This window comes from Anomaloglossus baeobatrachus, unplaced genomic scaffold, assembly GCF_048569485.1.
Source record: "Anomaloglossus baeobatrachus isolate aAnoBae1 unplaced genomic scaffold, aAnoBae1.hap1 Scaffold_3172, whole genome shotgun sequence".
NCBI lineage: Eukaryota > Metazoa > Chordata > Amphibia > Anura > Aromobatidae > Anomaloglossus > Anomaloglossus baeobatrachus.
In genome coordinates, this window is record NW_027442573.1 from 22,491 (window position 1) to 41,597 (window position 19,107).

The window sequence follows — 19,107 nt, forward strand, 5'->3', positions numbered from 1 at the left end:
CCAGCAACCTCTGATCTGTCGATCAGCTTTGGGAAGGAGAGCAGCGCTTACAAGCTCTATTGGAAAAGATCTTGCAAGTGCTGCTCCTCAGTCGCATCCCTAGATCCAGACATCTTCAGTCCCCAGATCTTCTCCAACCCTGCAGAGGCAAAGCTATCTCCACAGGCAGCAAAAGACAAAAGAGAGTTGTCCATTCGTGCTCAATGTGCAACCATTCACTGGTCTGTACTGTCAATCAAAAGCATTCTGCAAATTAGGAAGCTGGGAGGCAGAGGAACGGTGTGCTCCTGAAGCCTGAACATGAGACTACTCCCTTAAGGGTCCCATTTAATAACTGCAAAAAGAGTCTTGAAAAACAAAGATGTTAGGAATTGATAAAGTGATATTTTACAAAATACTAACTTTAATACACACTACAGTTCAAAAGTTTGGGTCACTTAGATATTTCCTTTTTTTTTTTTCTTTCTTTCTTTCAATGAAGCTCACATTACATTACACAGAAATCCCCTCTATACATTGTTATGTGGTAAATGACTATTCTCGCTGCAGACGTCTGGTTTTAATCCAATATCTACATAGGTGTATAGAGGCCCATTTCCAACAACCATCACTCCAGTGTTCTAATGGTACATTGTGTTTGCTGTGTTAGAAGGCTAATTGATGTTTAGAAATCATTTGAAAACCCTTGTACAAGTATGTTATCACAGCTGAAAACAGTTTTGCTGATTAGAGAAGCTATAAAACTGACCTTCCTTTGAGCTAGTTGAGAATCTGGAGCTTTACATTTGTTGTTTCCATTAAACTCTCAAAATGGCCAGAAAAAGAGAACTTTCATGTGAAACTCGACAGTCTAGTCTTGTTCTTAGAAATTAAGGATATTCCATGCAAAAAATTGCCAAGAAACTGAAGATTTCCTACAATGGTGTGTACTACGCCCTTCAGAGGAGAGCACAAACAGGCTGTAACCAGAGTAGAGGGAAGTGGAGGCCGCGCTGCACAACTGAGCAACAAGACAAGCACATTACAGGCTCTAGTGTGAGAAATCCACGCCTCACAGGTCCTCAACTGGCAGCTTCATTACATAGTAGCCACAAAACACCAGTGTCACCGTCTACAGTGAAGAGGAGACTCCGGGATGCCGGCCTTCAGGGCAGAGGGGCAAAGAAAAAGCCATATCTGAGACTGGCTAATAAAAGGAAAAGATTAATATGGGCAAAAGAACACAGACATTGCACAGAGGAAGATTGGAAAAAAGTGTTATGGACAGACGAATCCAAGTGGGAGGTGTTTGGATCACACAGAAGAACATTTGTGAAGCGCAGAACTGATAAGATGCTGGAAGACTGCCTGACGCCTTTTGTCAAGCATGGTGGAGGTAATGTGATGGTCTGGGGTTGCTTTGGTGCAGGTGAAGTGGGAGATTTGTACAAGGTAAAAGGGATTTTGAATAAAGAAGGCCATCACTCCATTTTACAACCCCACGCCATACCTTGTGGACAGCGCTTGATTGGAGCCAATTTCATCCTACAACAGGATGTGCAGGGTGATCCGGTCCTGCAGCCGCCTGCCATTACTATGTGCAGGGTGATCCGGTCCTGCAGCCGCCTGCCATTACTGAGTGCAGGGTGATCCGGTCCTGCAGCCGCCTGCCATTACTGAGTGCAGGGTGATCCGGTCCTGCAGCCGCCTGCCATTACTATGTGCAGGGTGATCCGGTCCTGCAGCCGCCTGCCATTACTGAGTGCAGGGTGATCCGGTCCTGCAGCCGCCTGCCATTACTGAGTGCAGGGTGATCCGGTCCTGCAGCCGCCTGCCATTACTGAGTGCAGGGTGATCCGGTCCTGCAGCCGCCTGCCATTACTGAGTGCAGGGTGATCCGGTCCTGCAGCCGCCTGCCATTACTATGTGCAGGGTGATCCGGTCCTGCAGCCGCCTGCCATTACTGAGTGCAGGGTGATCCGGTCCTGCAGCCGCCTGCCATTACTGAGTGCAGGGTGATCCGGTCCTGCAGCCGCCTGCAGGACCGGATCACCCTGCACACAGTAATGGCGGGCGGCTGCAGGACCGGATCACCCTGCACACAGTAATGGCAGGCGGCTGCAGGACCGGATCACCCTGCACACATTAATGGCAGCCGCCTGCAGGACCGGATCACCCTTCACTCAGTAATGGCGGGCCGCTGCAGGACCGGATCACCCCGGGACTTAATAGCTCCTGAATAATGTTAGTCTGATATTAGAATACTTTCTTCAGCAATTCTGAGACTTCGGTGCCTCCGGGGTAACAGAATGCACGTGTCGCCCGGACTGAGACTTGTGCCCATTGCTGCAGCCCTGATCTAACACTTACTACATTTAATCTGGTAAAACGTAGAGGGAGAATGCGGAGCGTGCGGCTGCACAATCAGACCGCGGTGATGAGTAGAGGCCCGCTAAGGAGTTGTATACAGATTGCTAGGGAAGTTTTAAAATCTGTCACCAGGTTTTTGACACCTACCGTAATCTGAGAGCAGCATAATGTAGAGGCAAAAACCATGTTTCAAGCGATTTGTCACTTTCTGGACTGCTTAAGGCCCAGTCACACTAAACAACTTACCAGCGATCCCAACAACGATCCAACCCGATAGGGATCGCTGGTAAGTTGCTAGGAGGTCGCTGGTGAGATGTCACACTGCGACGCTCCAGCGATCCCACCAGCAACCAGTGACCAGCCCCCAGCCAGCAGTCCCGCCTGGAACCGATGCTGTGCTTGGTAACTAAGGTAAATATCGGGTAACCAACCCGATATTTACCTTGGTTACCAGCGCACACTGCTTAGCGCTGGCTCCCTGCTCTCCTGGCTACAGTACACATGGGGTTAATTACCCGATGTGTGCTGCAGCTACATGTGCACAGAGCAGGAGCCGGCGCTGACAGTGAGAGCGGCGGAGGCTGGTAACAAAGGTAAATATCGGGTAACCAAGGACAGGGCTTCTTGGTTACCCGATGTTTACATTGGTTACCAGCCTCCGCAGAAGCCGGCTCCTGCTGCCTGCACATTTAGTTGTTGCTCTGTCGCTGTCACACACAGCGATCTGTGCTTCACAGCGGGACAGCAACAACTAAAAAATGGTCCAGGACATTCAGCAACGACCGGCGACCTCACAGCAGGGGCCAGGACATTCAGCAACGACCGGCGACCTCACAGCAGGGGCCAGGACATTCAGCAACGACCGGCGACCTCACAGCAGGGGCCAGGACATTCAGCAACGACCGGCGACCTCACAGCAGGGGCCAGGACATTCAGCAACGACCGGCGACCTCACAGCAGGGGCCAGGACATTCAGCAACGACCGGCGACCTCACAGCAGGGGCCAGGACATTCAGCAACGACCGGCGACCTCACAGCAGGGGCCAGGACATTCAGCAACGACCGGCGACCTCACAGCAGGGGCCAGGACATTCAGCAACGACCGGCGACCTCACAGCAGGGGCCAGGACATTCAGCAACGACCGGCGACCTCACAGCAGGGGCCAGGACATTCAGCAACGACCGGCGACCTCACAGCAGGGGCCAGGTTGTTGCTGGATGTCACACACAGACATCGCTAGCAAGATCGCTGCTACGTCACAAAAGTTGTTCCTTAGCAGCGATGTTGCTAGCGATGTTGTTTAGTGTGACTGGGCCTTTAGTGTAGTTTTGATATCAGTTTAATCAGCAGGAGATTGTCATTACAGGACTACTTGGCATGCTGCAGGTAGTCCAGCATATTCATGAGCTCTGTATAACTGCTAGATCTGCAGCAGAGAAAATAGTGATTTTATCAAAATGACAGCAAACAGCTCAGTAAGTGACACATCGCTGGAATCAGGGTCTCTGCCTCCACATTATGCTGCTCTCAGATGGGGGAGCAAACACCTGGTTCCAGATTGCCTTTAAGCCTAATTCCTAGTGATGTGTGGGCACTACCATGCTCAGAACTTGTTAAGAGCAGTTAATGCTCGGATGGGCACAACTCTAGTACCGAGCATAATGGAAGTCTATGGAGAACTCGAGTATTTTCCTGAAAAGCTGGAAAAATGCTCCCCATTGACTTGCATTATACTCTGTACGCGACTCGTGGCTATACGAGCATCCAGTTACTTGTTACCAGTACAGGGCACCCGAGCATGGTAGTGCCCGCTCATCACTAGTTACCAGTACAGAGCACCCGAGCATGGTAGTGCTCGCTCATCACTAGTTACCAGTACAGAGCACCCGAGCATGGTAGTGCTCGCTCATCACTAGTTACCAGTACTGAGCACCCGAGCATGGTAGTGCTCGCTCATCACTAGATACCAGTACAGAGCACCCGAGCATGGTAGTGCCCGCTCATCACTAGTTACCAGTACAGAGCACCCGAGCATGGTAGTGCCCGCTCATCACTAGTTACCAGTACAGAGCACCCGAGCATGGTAGTGTCCGCTCATCACTAGTTACCAGTACAGAGCACCCGAGCATGGTAGTGCTCGCTCATCACTAGTTACCAGTACAGAGCACCCGAGCATGGTAGTGCTCGCTCATCACTAGTTACCAGTACTGAGCACCCGAGCATGGTAGTGCTCGCTCATCACTAGATACCAGTACAGAGCACCCGAGCATGGTAGTGCCCACTCATCACTAGATACCAGTACAGAGCACCCGAGCATGGTAGTGTCTGATCATCACTAGTTACCAGTACTGAGCACCTGAGCATGGTAGTGCCCGCTCATCACTAGTTACCAGTACTGAGCACCCGAGCATGGTAGTGCCCGCTCATCACTAGATACCAGTACTGAGCACCCGAGCATGGTAGTGCCCGCTCATCACTAGTTACCAGTACTGAGCACCCGAGCATGGTAGTGTCTGATCATCACTAGTTACCAGTACTGAGCACCCGAGCATGGTAGTGTCTGATCATCACTAGTTACCAGTACTGAGCACCTGAGCATGGTAGTGCCCGCTCATCACTAGTTACCAGTACTGAGCACCCGAGCATGGTAGTGCCCGCTCATCACTAGTTACCAGTACTGAGCACCCGAGCATGGTAGTGACCGCTCATCACTAGTTACCAGTACTGAGTACCCGAGCATGGTAGTGCCCGCTCGTCACTAGTTACCAGTACTGAGCACCCAAGCATGGTAGTGCCCGCTCATCACTAGTTACCAGTACTGAGTACCCGAGCATGGTAGTGTCTGATCATCACTAGTTACCAGTACTGAGCACCTGAGCATGGTAGTGCCCGCTCATCACTAGTTACCAGTACTGAGCACCCGAGCATGGTAGTGCCCGCTCATCACTAGTTACCAGTACTGAGCACCTGAGCATGGTAGTGCCCGCTCATCACTAGTTACCAGTACTGAGCACCCGAGCATGGTAGTGCCCGCTCATCACTAGTTACCAGTACTGAGCACCTGAGCATGGTAGTGACCGCTCATCACTAGTTACCAGTACCGAGCACCCGAGCATGGTAGTGCCCGCTCATCACTAGTTACCAGTACTGAGCACCTGAGCATGGTAGTGACCGCTCATCACTAGTTACCAGTACTGAGTACCCGAGCATGGTAGTGCCCGCTCATCACTAGTTACCAGTACTGATCACCCGAGCATGGTAGTGCCCACTCATCACTAGTTACTAGTACTGAGCACCCGAGCATGGTAGTGCTCACTCATCACTAGTTACCAGTACAGTGCACCTGAGCATGGTAGTGCCCGCTCATCCCTAGTTACCAGTACAGAGCATCCAAGCATGGTAGTGCCCGCTCATCACTAGTTACCAGTACAGAGCACCTGAGCATGGTAGTGCTCACTCATCACTAGTTACCAGTACTGAGCACCTGAGCATGGTAGTGCCCACTCATCACTAGTTACCAGTACTGAGCACCCGAGCATGGTAGTGCCCACTCATCACTAGTTACCAGTACTAAGCACCTGAGCATGGTAGTGCCCGCTCATCAATAGTTACCAGTACTGAGCACCCGAGCATGGTAGTGCCCGCTCATCACTAGTTACCAGTACAGAGCACCTGAGCATGGTAGTGCTCACTCATCACTAGTTACCAGTACAGTGCACCCGAGCATGGTAGTGCCCGCTCATCACTAGTTACCAGTACAGAGCACCCGAGCATGGTAGTGCTCGCTCATCACTAGTTACCAGTACCAATCACCTGAGCATGGTAGTGCTCGCTCATCACTACATATTATTTATTTTTTTCCGTTCAGATCCATTGGGAAAAAAAACGTTGACAAGGTCTACATATATGTAGAGATGAGCAGACCCAAACTTTTAAGTTCGGATGCTTTATGTATGCAAGCCATCACGGTGCTCGGGTACACTCGGTGCTCAGCCCAGTGCGAGCCGCTTGCAGTGTTTCAAACGACTCATACTGGGGGTTACAACAGCGTGATCGGATGTAGTGTGCAACCAAACTCCCGCCTACCCTCCCCCAGAAGGGATCGGTTTATGGCTGGCTGCATGTGGGCAGAGACCTGAACTGCCCAATTAGTGACTTCCATTGGGGTTCAGGTGAAGTCCGGGTCCCAAACCGAACTTTAGATAAAGTCCGGCTGTACCCGCTGAACCGAACTTCCACGGGTCCCCTCATCTCTACATTTGTGCACAACATGGACCTGTTAGGGGCCAATACTGCACTTCCATGTATCGCTGATTTCCATGGGGTTTTTTTTCCACCTTCTATAGCTTCTCATTGAGGGACCATATAGAGGGCTCAGTTGTGTAAAATGGTCCCTCAGCCATTGACACCACAGTCCAAGTGTAATCGCTTGTGCTCTTCATTACAGTGCATGAGCACTGCTATGTATAGCAAAAATCATAGTCTATGAATGACAGCTACAGGCTGGCTTTCACAGGAGACTAGTCATAAGTATGGGGGTCTCCAACAGCCCCCCAGCTGTCATGGCAACCCATCCGGAGTCAAGTCATGGGCCTGCCGACAGGTGCATAGAATGGTGTGCCACCCCTGCCAATGCCGCTGTCAGAGATTGACTTTTACCATGTTAACAGCTGTGGGCAGAGCTACACCCACGGCTGTTAGAGGCAGATGATGGCTGAATAATTCAGCCATCATCTGCCGGGAAAGATGTGGGCTTGTAACAAATGACGTTACTATATCATAGTCATGATCAGTACATGTAAAAATAATCAACTTTGTATAATAAATATACAAATATATTATATTTGTATATATTATTGATAAAAATAAACAATATATCTCAGTAAAGAGATCAGCTTCTTTCTCCTCCTGGATTGATCTTTCATTCCAAATTATTTAATAAAAATATGTAGTCAGTGAAGGCAGCTTTTCACAGTACTGCAATAAGAGATGCCAGTTGGTGCTCATGACGCTCTATGGAGAAGTGGAGGAGCAAAAGACCCAAACATTCTTCAACAACTTCCCCTGAAGCGTCAGTAAGGCTGAGACCGCACTTTGCATTCTCCTACTTGCAGTTCTAAACGCACATTTTGGGCTTAATTGATTTGACTAAAGTTGCCTTTTTCAGAACTTTAGCGCTGAAAAGCATGCGTATTTACCGCGTTTTAGATGCGTTTACAGCGCTTTTTACATGCTTTTTCACCTGCGTTTTGACAGATGCGTTTTGAACATCAAGACACTGCTAAATAAAGTTTAAACAGTCAAACAGAATGAAAAAAATAGAAAAAAAGGATGAAATCTATATTAATGGGAAAAATATATTTCATAAAATTCTAGTGGTAATATACATTTTATCTCTAAAATAGCAATAAATGCATATTTTTCTAAAATTTAATTGTGGGATTATGTGTGTGTGTAAAGGGACATATCAAATCATTATTTTGATGTCCAAAACGCATGTTTTCTGCATATAAAAAGCAGGTAAAACACAGGAATTTGAAGGAATCTTGGTTTTTGCCATTTCTCATTGATTTCAATGTTAGCAAAACGCACCCAAAATGGCAAAAACAATTGACATGCTGCTTCTTTGAACGCATGGTTTTTGCCACAAAATATGCAAATTAAACGCAGCGTTTAGAAACGTAAAGTGCGGTCTGGAAATCACCATTTTCCATTGACTTTGCTGGAAAATCAAAACGCATGCCTTTTGGCATGAAAACGCTGCAGTTCAAAACGGACCTAAAAAGCAGCTAAAACGCAGGTGGAAACTGAAAGTGCGGACACAGCCTTACAGTTCTCCATAGCACTTTATAAGCACCAACTGCCATCTCCTGTCTTAGTAATGGGAAAGTATCGACTGGACAGATTTTACCCATGACTTGAGAATTTTGAGAGTGATCACTTCTTGAGGAGAAAGTCAGATTTCTCTCATGAGATATATTACAAAGTTTCTTATTTTCACGTGTACTATTCATTTATGGGGAAAACCCCACTCTGGTTACTCGTTTACGTAAAGTCATTGATTAAGGGCATAGATGTATGTGGATTGTGGGAAATATCCCGTGACTATAAAGATAATGTTATGATGGAAATGTAACTTTACGAAGTCCGTTTTCCTTGATTTAGCTTTTACGCAATTCCTAAGCCTTTTCCTATGACGGCCGAGCTGTGATGATGAGTCCTTTCCACAGCAGCACTGGCACAAGCCGGCTCAGCCCCAGCCAGAAAAGGCAGGGAAAGGAGTGACAGCACGAAGGGGAGGAGAGCAACGCAAAGTGACGGGGGAATGTGACACACATAATAAGGGAGGAGTCCTGGGACCAGGACACTATATAACAGAGCCGGATCCCAGCCAGGATGCAGGACTATAGAAAGAGAGGTCCACAAAGACAGGCCATGGAATAGAAGTGCAGCACCGAGTAACCGTCCACAAATTCCCCCCAAATTCCAGTGGATCTTGCTAGTTCCAGATCAGACACTCGGGATGATCAGGGCTGCTCCATTCCTCCTACTTCTGCTGATGCACCCTACTGTAGTGCACGGTGCTGAGGAGGCGAGACCCGCAGGCGGAGGAGAGAAGAAAGATGGCCTTTGGCTCTCCGGTGCCCAAGAGATGCAAGACCTGGCACAACTTTCCTGGGAGTACATGCAGGACCTGCAGTGCTGGTTGTGGCCTGACAAGTGTGAAGATAAGCGGAGCCAGATGGGTGAGTGTGCCATGCGCCAGATCAGGTCTCAGGCGTTACATGTGTGGTGATGGGATCAATGCCAAGGGTTTTAGTTTTTAATACATGTGCCAGAATTTAAAAGACCATCAAAGCCATGGCTGGTAGAAGGTAAGGGTGCATAACTAGTTTGTGGACTATATTGTCAGAATGCAATCCTCCACACGTGGCGGGCCACGGGGTGAGCACAACCCTTAGCTGCCATGTTATTATGGTCCATAAGATGTGGAGTCAGGATAGTATTATTTTGCCGTGGACGAGCAGTTATTAGTCTTCGGCTGATGCCTTTCATACATTCTGTATTGCAGAATGGAGCTGGGACCCCCTACACCTCCTGACGGACTGGTATGCCAAAGTACTGGATGGCACAGATTTTGCACAGAAGTCAATTACTAACAATCTCACAGGTGAGAGCAAAAACCACAAGAGCATCTCATTGCCGAATTTAGCCGCAGGTGAAATCGGACATTTCTCCTATATTCAGCTTTTCCTCCTAACTTCCTCTAGGTCTCCAGTGGGACTTGGATCGGAGAGTCCATGGACAGCACCTGGCTACCAAGCAGATACTAAGCTCACTGGAAAGGTTTCTGCGGGAAGATGGCACCAAGAAGACATTGGCTCTGTCATTCCACGGTTGGACTGGTACCGGTAAGAATCTGGCTGCCCGGATAATTGCAGAGAATCTGTACCAGGACGGGCAGCGCAGCCGGTGTACCAGAGTGTTCATCCCACAGCTGCACTTCCCTCATCCGTCACACGTGGAAGCCTACAAGGTAACGTTATCCCACACTGCGTTGTTGCACACTTTCCGACTCTATTTATATGGAGCGGCCATTGCACCAGACGTAAAGCTCAAAGCCCTTGGGTTGAATCTGGATACATTGCCCATTTCCAACACCATCACTTTCCACCTACATTGACCACCACTTTGTGCATTTGCCATAATATATCAATGGTTACTGAAAGGACCTTTGCTGTATCTGGTTGTAAGAAGGCCCTAGCTATGATGGCCCCCCTTATTATACCGCACATGACTGCAGACAGCATAGATACAGAACATGGGAAGGTTTCCACTAAATGCTCATAGATTGGACTTCTTTCCAGGCCCAGGTGACAAAGCAGCTCCAGGCGGTGTCCTCGCACTGTGCGCAGCCCTTGCTTGTGTTTGATGAGATGGAGAAGCTGCCGGCAGATCTGCTCCAGTCCCTCTTCCCTCTCTTAAACCTGGAGGAGACGCAGACCACAAAGAGCATCTTTATATTTCTCAGGTAGGAAACTGTCGGTTATTCCATAGCGATGTCGTAAAGATACCTTGGTAAAAATCAGATAAAGCAGCCCTGCTGCAAACCTGGGATGGGTCACAGCAGCGGAGGCGCCATGTTCTCGGTGCGATCTCTGATGCTGTGTGGTTGGGTCACTGAAATGAGTTTTTGTAATTGATGTGATGCTGCAATATACGGTGGGTACGGAAAGTATTCAGACCGCTTTACATTTTTCACTCTGTTTCATTGCAGTCATTTGATAAATTCAAAAAAGTATTTTTTTTTCTCATTAATGTACACTCTTCCCCCCATCCCCCATCTTGACAGAAAAAAACACAAATGTAGAAATTTTTGCACATTTATTAAACAAGAAAACCTGAAATATCCCATAAGTATTCAGCCCCTTTGCTCAGTATTGCGTAGAAGCCCCCTTTTGAGCTAGTCTTCTTGGGAATGATGCAACAAGCTTTTCACACCTGGATTTGGGGATCCTCGGCCATTCTTCCTTGAAGATCCTCTCCAGTTCCATCAGGTTGGATGGTGAACGTTGGTGGACGCCATTTTCAGGTCTCTCCGGAGATGCTCAGTTGGGTTTAGGTCAGGGCTCTGGCTGGGCCAGTCAACAATGGTCTCAGAGTTGTTCCGAAGCCGTTCCTTTGTTATTTTAGCTGTGTGCTTAGGGTCATTATCTTGTTGGAAGGTAAACCTTCGGCCAAGTCTGAGGACCAGAGCATCTGGAAGAGGTTTTCGTCCAGGATATCTCTGACCTTGGCCGCATTCATATTTCCTTCAATTGCAACGTCGTCCTGTTCCTGCAGCTGAAAAACATCCCCATAGCATGATGCTGCCACCACCATGTCTCACTGTTGGGATTGTATTGTGCAGGTGATGAGCAGTGCCTGGTTTTCTCCACACATACCGCTTAGAATTATCACCAAAAAGTTCTATCTTCGTCTCACCAGACCAGAGAATCTTATTTCTCACAGTCTGAAGTCCTTCATGTGGTTTTTTTTGTAAACTCTATGTGGCTTTCATATGTCTTGCAGTGAGGAGAGGCTTCCGTCCGGCCACTCTGCCATACAGGCCCGACTGGTGGAGGCTGCAGTGATAGGTGACTTTGTGCAGCTTTCTCCCATCCCCCTCCTGCATCTCTGGATCTCAGCCGCAGTGATCTTGGGATTCTTCTTTACCTCTCACCAAGGCTCTTCTCCCACAATTGCTCAGTTTGGCTGGACGGCCGGGTCTAGGAAGAGTTCTGCTGGTCCCACACTTCTGCCATTTAAGGATTATGGAGGCCACTGTGCTCTTAGGAACCTTGAGTACAGTGGAACCTCGCTTAACGAGTAACCCAATTAACGAGAATTCGCTTAAGCAAAGCTTTCTGTAAATTTGTAACTCGGTTTACGAGAAAGCTTTTCTGTACGAGCAAACACTCACTGCACACACTTCCGGTTTTGTACATCCACTGTGCACTGACCCGCTCTTGCAGTCCACACAAACACACAAGTACGCACAAAACACACACAAACACACACGCACGCACACACATACAGTATTATGCTCACCTTACCTTCCGTTCCATCGCCGGTCTCATGGTTCTTGTAGTTCGCCGGCTCATCGCGACGAGGGAAAAATCCTCACGGCGAACTACAAGACCCAGGAGGCCGGCGATGGAACGGAAGGTAAGGCGAGCATAATATGTGTACCTTCAGTTCCATCACCGGCCTCCTGGGTCATGTAGTTCGCCGCTCTAGGATGTGTATTGGCATTCAGCAAGCATGGCGACGAGGCAGGAACTTCGGCTGTCAGACACTACTCAAAGGCAGCTCGCTGGCCAATCAGAGGCAAGCGGCTCCTGCCTTTGACGTCAGCGGAAGTTCCGCCCTCGTCGTGATGGTAACCCGATACACAGCCCGTACTGATGAACAGCAAGTCCCAGGAGACCGGCGATGGAATGGAGGGTAAGGAGAGCATGTAATATGTGTGTGTGCATGTGTTTGTGCATGTGTGGAATGATAGAATAGGGAACCAGGATAGGACATTTAACAAGTTGTGGAACAAATTGTCAGCATTGCAATGATTTCCTATGGGAAATCTTGCTTTGCTGAACAAGTAACTTGGTTAACAAGCACAGTCCCAGAACGGATTGTTTTCGTTAACCAAGGTTCCACTGTACTGCAGAAATTCTTTTGTAACCTTGGCCAGATCTGTGCCTTGCTAAAATTCTGTTTTTGAGCTTCTTGGGCAGTTCCTTTGACCTCATGATTCTCATTTGGTGTGACATGCAGTGTGAGCTGTGAGGTCTTATATAGACAGGACGTGATTTGGAAAGGCGCACACCCGTCAGTGTAATTACACACAGCTGGACTCCAATGAAGGAGCAGAACCATCTCAAGGAGGAGCACAAGGAAATGGACAGCATGTGACTTACATATGAGTGTCTGAGCAAAGGGGCTGAATACTTATGACTGTGTGTTATACTGAGTAAAGGGGCTGAATACTTATGACTGTGTGTTATACTGAGTAAAGGGGCTGAATACTTATGACCATGTGTTATACTGAGTAAAGGGTCTGAATACTTATGACTGTGTTATACTGAGTAAAGGGGCTGAATACTTATGACTGTGTTATACTGAGTAAAGGGTCTGAATACTTATGACTGTGTTATACTGAGTAAAGGGGCTGAATACTTATGACCGTGTGTTATACTGAGTAAAGGGGCTGAATACTTATGACCGTGTGTTATACTGAGTAAAGGGGCTGAATACTTATGACCGTGTGTTATACTGAGTAAATGGTCTGAATACTTATGACTGTGTTATACTGAGTAAAGGGGCTGAATACTTATGACTGTGTTATACTGAGTAAAGGGGCTGAATACTTATGACCGTGTGTTATACTGAGTATAGGGTCTGAATACTTATGACTGTGTTATACTGAGTAAAGGGGCTGAATACTTATGACCGTGTGTTATACTGAGTAAAGGGGCTGAATACTTATGACCGTGTGTTATACTGAGTAAAGGGGCTGAATACTTATGACCGTGTGTTATACTGAGTAAAGGGGGTGAATACTTATGACTGTGTGATATTTCAGTTTTTCTTGTTTAATAAATTTGAAAAAAATTTCTACATATTTTTTTTTCTGTCAAGATGGGGAATGGGGCACAGAGTGTACATTAATGAGAATTTACCAAATGGGTGCAATGAAACAAAGTGAAAAATTTAAAGGGGTCTGAATACTTATATACCCTATGGGAACAAACATGCTAGAAATAGGAGGAAACCCCTATGGCTAAATAGAGCTGTAAGGGAAGCAATAAAAGAAAAACAGAAAGCCTTAAAAGAATTAAAGAGGGTAGGTAGTGATGAGGCATTATATAATTATAGAAAATTAAATAAAATATGTAAAAAGCAAATTAAGTTAGCTAAGTTTGAGACAGAGAGACTCATTGCGAGAGAAAGTAAAAATAATCCTAAAATATTCTTTAACTACATAAACAGTAAAAAACTGAAAAGCGATAGTGTTGGCCCCCTTAAAAATAGTCTTGGTGAAATGGTGGAAGGGGATGAGGGTAAAGCCAACCTGCTGAATGACTTTTTTTCTACGGTTTTTATACAAGAAAATGCCATGGCAGATGACATGACCAGTGATACCATAAATTCACCCTTGAATATTACCTGCTTAACCCAGCAGGAAGTACGCCGCCGCCTCGAAATCACTAAGGTTGACAAATCTCCGGGCCCGGATGGCTACACCCCAGAGTACTACAGGAATTGAGTTCTGTGATAGATAGACCATTATTTTTAATCTTCTCAGATTCCTTAATAACAGGGTCGGTACCGCAGGACTGGCGCATAGCAAATGTGGTGCCAATATTCAAAAAGGGGACAAAAACTGAGCCGGGAAATTATAGGCCGGTAAGTTTAACCTCTACGGTTGGTAAAATCCTTGAGGGTTTCTTGAGAGATGCTATACTGGAGTATCTCAAGAAAAATAACCTTATGACAGAGTATCAACATGGGTTTATGAGGGATCGATCCTGTCAAACTGATCAGCTTCTATGAAGAGGTAAGTTCAAGCCTGGAGCAGGGAAATGCAGTGGATGTTGTGTATATGGACTTTTCAAAAGCTTTTGATACGGTGCCACACAAAAGGTTGGTACATAAAATGAGGATAATGGGGATAGGGGAAAATATGTGTAACTGGGTTAAAAACTGGCTCAGTGATAGGAAACAAAGGGTGGTTATTAATGGTACGTACTCGGACTGGGTCTCAGTTCATAGTGGGGTACCACAGGGGTCAGTATTGGGCCCGCTTCTTTTCAACATATTTATAAATGACCTTGTTGGGGGCATGCGGAGTGGAATTTCAATATTTGCAGATGATACTAAACTCTGCAGGGTAATCAATACAGAGGAGGATAATTTTATATTACAGGGAGATTTATGTAAATTGGAAGATTGGGCTGAGAAGTGGCAATTGAAGTTTAATGTAGATAAATGTAAGGTCATGCACTTGGGTAGAGGAAATAACATTTATGATTATGTACTTAATTGTAGAACACTGGGTAAAACAGACACAGAAAAGACTTGGGTGTATGGGTGGATGGTAAACTTCACTTTAGTGGCCAGTGTCAGGCAGCTGCTGCCAGGGCTAAGAAAATAATGGGATGTATTAAAAGAGGTAGAAGTGTTCATGAAAAAAATATAGTTCTACCTCTGTACAAGTCACTAGTGCGACCGCACTTATATACTGTGTACAATTCTGGCCACCGATATATAAGAAGGACATAGCTGAACTGGAGAGGGTGCAGAGAAGAGCCACCAAGATTATTAGAGGAATGGGGGGGCTGCAATACCAAGACTGGAAAAACGAAGGCTTAGGGGGGATCTAATCACAATGTATAAATATATGAGGGGACAGTACAGAGACCTTTCCAAAGATCTCTTTACACCTAGGCCTGCGACTGGAACACGGGGGCATCCGCTACGTCTCGAGGAAAGAAGGTTTAATCATAATCACAGACGAGGATTCTTTACTGTACGAGCAGTGAGACTATGGAACTCTCTGCCGCATGATGTTGTAATGAGTGATTCACTACTAACATTAAGCAGAGCCTGGATGCCTTTCCTGAAAAATGTAATATTACCAGTTATGTATATTAGATTTTATGACAGGGTATTGATCCAGGGAACTAGTCTGATTGCTGGATGTGGACGAAGGAAGGACATTTTTTCCCCATTGGAACTTGTTTGCCACATTGGGGTTTTTTTGCCTTCCTCTGGATCAACATGTTAGGCTACGGGTTGAACTAGATGGACTTAGAGTCTCCCTTCAACCTTAAAACTATGATACTATGATGATGATACTTTCCGTACACACCGTATATAACACATACCTATAGTCTGTGGAGGTATTTATGTTTGAGGGTCCGAATCATCGTGATTGTGCCAGATTTTTATCATAACCGCTTTAAAAAAAAAAAAAGACAATTTTTTTATAACTCCTTGTTGCACAAAAATGTTACAACTTTTTGCTTCTTCACAACCGTTTTGCCAAAATGGGCAAAATTGGGGCAGAATGGGGGAGTAAGGAGTAAGCGTTTTGGCGAGGCTCCACTTTTCAGATGCACCCGATTCACCTGCTCCTCTTCATGAATCAGGACCCTTTGGCTCAAACACTCCCCTCATCATGAACAGCGTGAAGAACGCCAGTCTTCTTGAATTGGAGGCCTAAGGCTATGTGTCCACGGTAGAATGTTGCTGCGGATTTTTCTGCATGAAAATCCGCGACTTTCGCGGCAAATCCGCACCTTTTTTTTGCTGTGGATTTACCGCGAATTTGCCGCGGATTTTGATGCGGATTTTTTTTTTTTCCCCATTCTATACCCAAAATCCGCAACAATAATTGACATGCTGCAGATTTTTCCGGATCAAAATCCACGGCAAATCCGCCGCGGAAAAATCTGCAGCATGGACACAGCATTTCCAAAATGCCATTGAAATGGCTTGGAAGTGCCGCTGCTGCAGATTTTCAGGAAATCCGCGGTAAATCCGCGATAAATCCGCGGCAAAATCCGCGAGAAATCCGCAGCGTGGGCACATAACCTAAATGTCTGTCAACCCCCCTTTCAAACAAGCATGAAAAAAAAACCCATACATTTTTGATCCAAGTTATGGTCAAACACCAATCCAGTTCCTCGGGCAGCACACTTTTGGCCTGATTGTTGGATTCTACTGATGTTCGTGTTTTGGGATGTTTTTTTTTTTCACTTTTTGCCAAGACAAATTCCAGAAGCCTCAGGTTTTTCTTGCCTACTAGGAAAACACTGATGATAAATTCAGATCTACTCATGAAGATCCGATCCCAAACACTGGTGAAGATCCGATCCCAAACACTGGTGAAGATCCGATCCCAAACACTGGTGAAGACCCGTCCTTTATTTGCATGTTTGAGAAATAAAATGTCCATGTGAATGAATGTCTCCTTTTTACCTTTTGTCAGTGGAGTTGGTGCCGGCACGATCAATGAAGTAGCACTCAACTTCTGGAGAGCCGGGCGTCATCGCGAGGAGATCACCATAGATGATTTAAATCGTCCATTGAGAGCGGCAATCCAGCAGAGCAAAGGTACAGATAAGGATCTGAATTATGGCTGATTGCAGGCAGGAGGTTACAGCCGGGCAGACACCGTTGTGACACGTTATGGTCACGTGTGCCGCAATCTCAGATGGCGTGATCTCCTGATCTGCTCAATGATCAGAAGTAGTTCATAGTTTTGGAAGATTCCACTGATGTATGGAGATTTCTGTAAAGTCAATTCTCAATGGGAATTAAGTATGCAAAGCAGCTCTCCTCCGGAAGGAAAGCTATCTAGTGGGTAGCGACCCTATAATTCAGCATCTGACCTGCTACACCAGACTCCCATGTGTAGAAACCAGGTTCAGGTGCTGGCCTCCTACCCGTAGGGAAAAGGGTACAGCTGGTTTTCTACCGGCAGATGGCATGCCCCTATGCAGTTTTGTTTATAGCTGGTTTGCATGCTGCTGATGTATAGAGCCTTCCAGACAATGCTTTATCTAGAAAGGTATGCAAAGTATTTCTCCTCTAGAAAGACGTGGCAGTAGTTTTCTGGAGGAGAGCTACTTAGATCGTCCCCCATAGTATGTATACAGTGGGACATGGTAGATGGGGCTCGGTTACAGAATTCTCTTTGGGGCCCATTGTTACATCTTTGGGTTCTCCATTGTGCCTTTTCAGTTTTTGAAAGCTACGCGATGAGGATCTCAACATTGGAGCTGCGATTCATTGTTACGATGCCTTTAGTGGACCAATGAGCGGCTCACGGCATAACTACTTGGGTGTCGGCACTGTTGATGCTTCTCTGTGCAGTTTGGGAGACTTTGAGGGCATGAAATACAAACGCAAATGCCAAATTACAACACATTGAGGAGCCTACATTTTTTTTTAAACTCCCGTGGCCCCAGTCTGGGTAACACAACCATACGGTCATGTTTCACACATACATAGGAAGCTTTCCCGGCATACATGCCAATGTGCATCATGTGAACAAGGTAGAACATATGGATCTCGTCACCTTACATTTCACCCGCAAATCTTCCTCTCTTATGTATATACATATCTCTTCACGTTTGCTCCTCACAGATCAGCTGTGGACACAAGATGTCATTGATGAGTTTGTGGCATTTCTGCCCTTGGAGCGGCGTCACGTGAAGCTGTGTGCTCGAGATGTCATCGAGGCCCGAGGCCTGGCCTACAACGAGAGCGACGTGGAATCTGTTATCCAAGAACTTCTGTTTGTGCCGAACGACGAGAAGATTTTCTCAGCGCAAGGATGCAAACAAGTGGTCCAAAGAATTGGGTTTAATTCAATGGCCAAAGACTCCAAAGCCGGCCACACATAACAGATGGCTGCCGTTCACCGATCTTGTCCACACCTTTACACATAGGAGCACACGTTTGGCCAAGTGCTCCTGTGTTTGCTATGAGAAAGCCAAAGATGCAGCAGCTTATCTCAAGGGGACAATACGAGCAGCAGTCCATCAGACATGTGCAATCAACATCTCCCCCGACCAGGAGTTGGCCGTCATCTCCATACTACCAGACAGATGACTGAACCCATCAATATTGGCGAGTACACCCAGTCATCTAATGTGTGTGGGGGCTTTAAAGGGAATCTGTCTCCAGGTTTTTGCTCCCCCAGCTGAGAGCAGTATAATGTAGAGCCAGAGACCCTGACTCCAGTGATGTCACTTACTGAGCTGTTTGCTTTAGTTTTGATAAAATCAATGTTTTCTCCGCTGCAGATCTAGCAGTTATACAGGGCTCATGAATATGCTGGACTACCTGCAGCACGCCAAGTAGTCCTGTAATGATAAACCAGCAGGAGATTATCAGCCATTTCAAAACTACACTAAACAGCCCAGTAAGTGACACATTGCTGGAATCAGGATCTCAGATTAGGTCATAAAAACCTGGTGACAGATTCCCTTTAAGGAGCATACCTAAACTAGATCAGATGGGAAGATCCCCAGGCGTAGAACTTCTGATGAAGGGTACTACAACGCTAAATAGTGTTAGACTGGTTTACAGGGTATACAACATATATGCCGGAACATGTTACATCTGTTTTTATAATAATTTGCTATTTATTATTACATTTGTGAAAACCTTTTTACTTGTAATATATAATTTATCTGATTCTCGTA

At 46.5% G+C, this 19,107-nt stretch overlaps 1 protein-coding gene across 1 annotated transcript; it reads left to right on the forward strand.

The window, feature by feature from the left end:
- The first annotated feature begins 8,685 nt into the window (after positions 1–8,685).
- On the forward strand, positions 8,686–19,107 carry TOR3A (torsin family 3 member A). Its single transcript, XM_075332395.1, has 6 exons — positions 8,686–9,096; positions 9,423–9,521; positions 9,622–9,887; positions 10,219–10,382; positions 16,884–17,008; positions 18,044–19,107. Exons 1-6 carry the CDS (start codon positions 8,874–8,876, stop codon positions 18,301–18,303), a joined length of 1,137 nt encoding a protein of 378 aa, XP_075188510.1. The 5' UTR covers positions 8,686–8,873; the 3' UTR covers positions 18,304–19,107.

What these genes read in the sequence shown, in the direction of transcription:
- TOR3A (XM_075332395.1), top strand. Translation starts at nt 8,874, where the DNA reads ATGATCAGGGCTGCTCCATTCCTCCTACTTCTGCTGATGCACCCTACT. An exon ending in AATTACTAACAATCTCACAG is followed by an intron (nt 9,522 to 9,621) that starts GTGAGAGCAAAA and finishes AACTTCCTCTAG; the next exon opens with GTCTCCAGTGGGACTTGGAT. An exon ending in GGCAATCCAGCAGAGCAAAG is followed by an intron (nt 17,009 to 18,043) that starts GTACAGATAAGG and finishes TGCTCCTCACAG; the next exon opens with ATCAGCTGTGGACACAAGAT.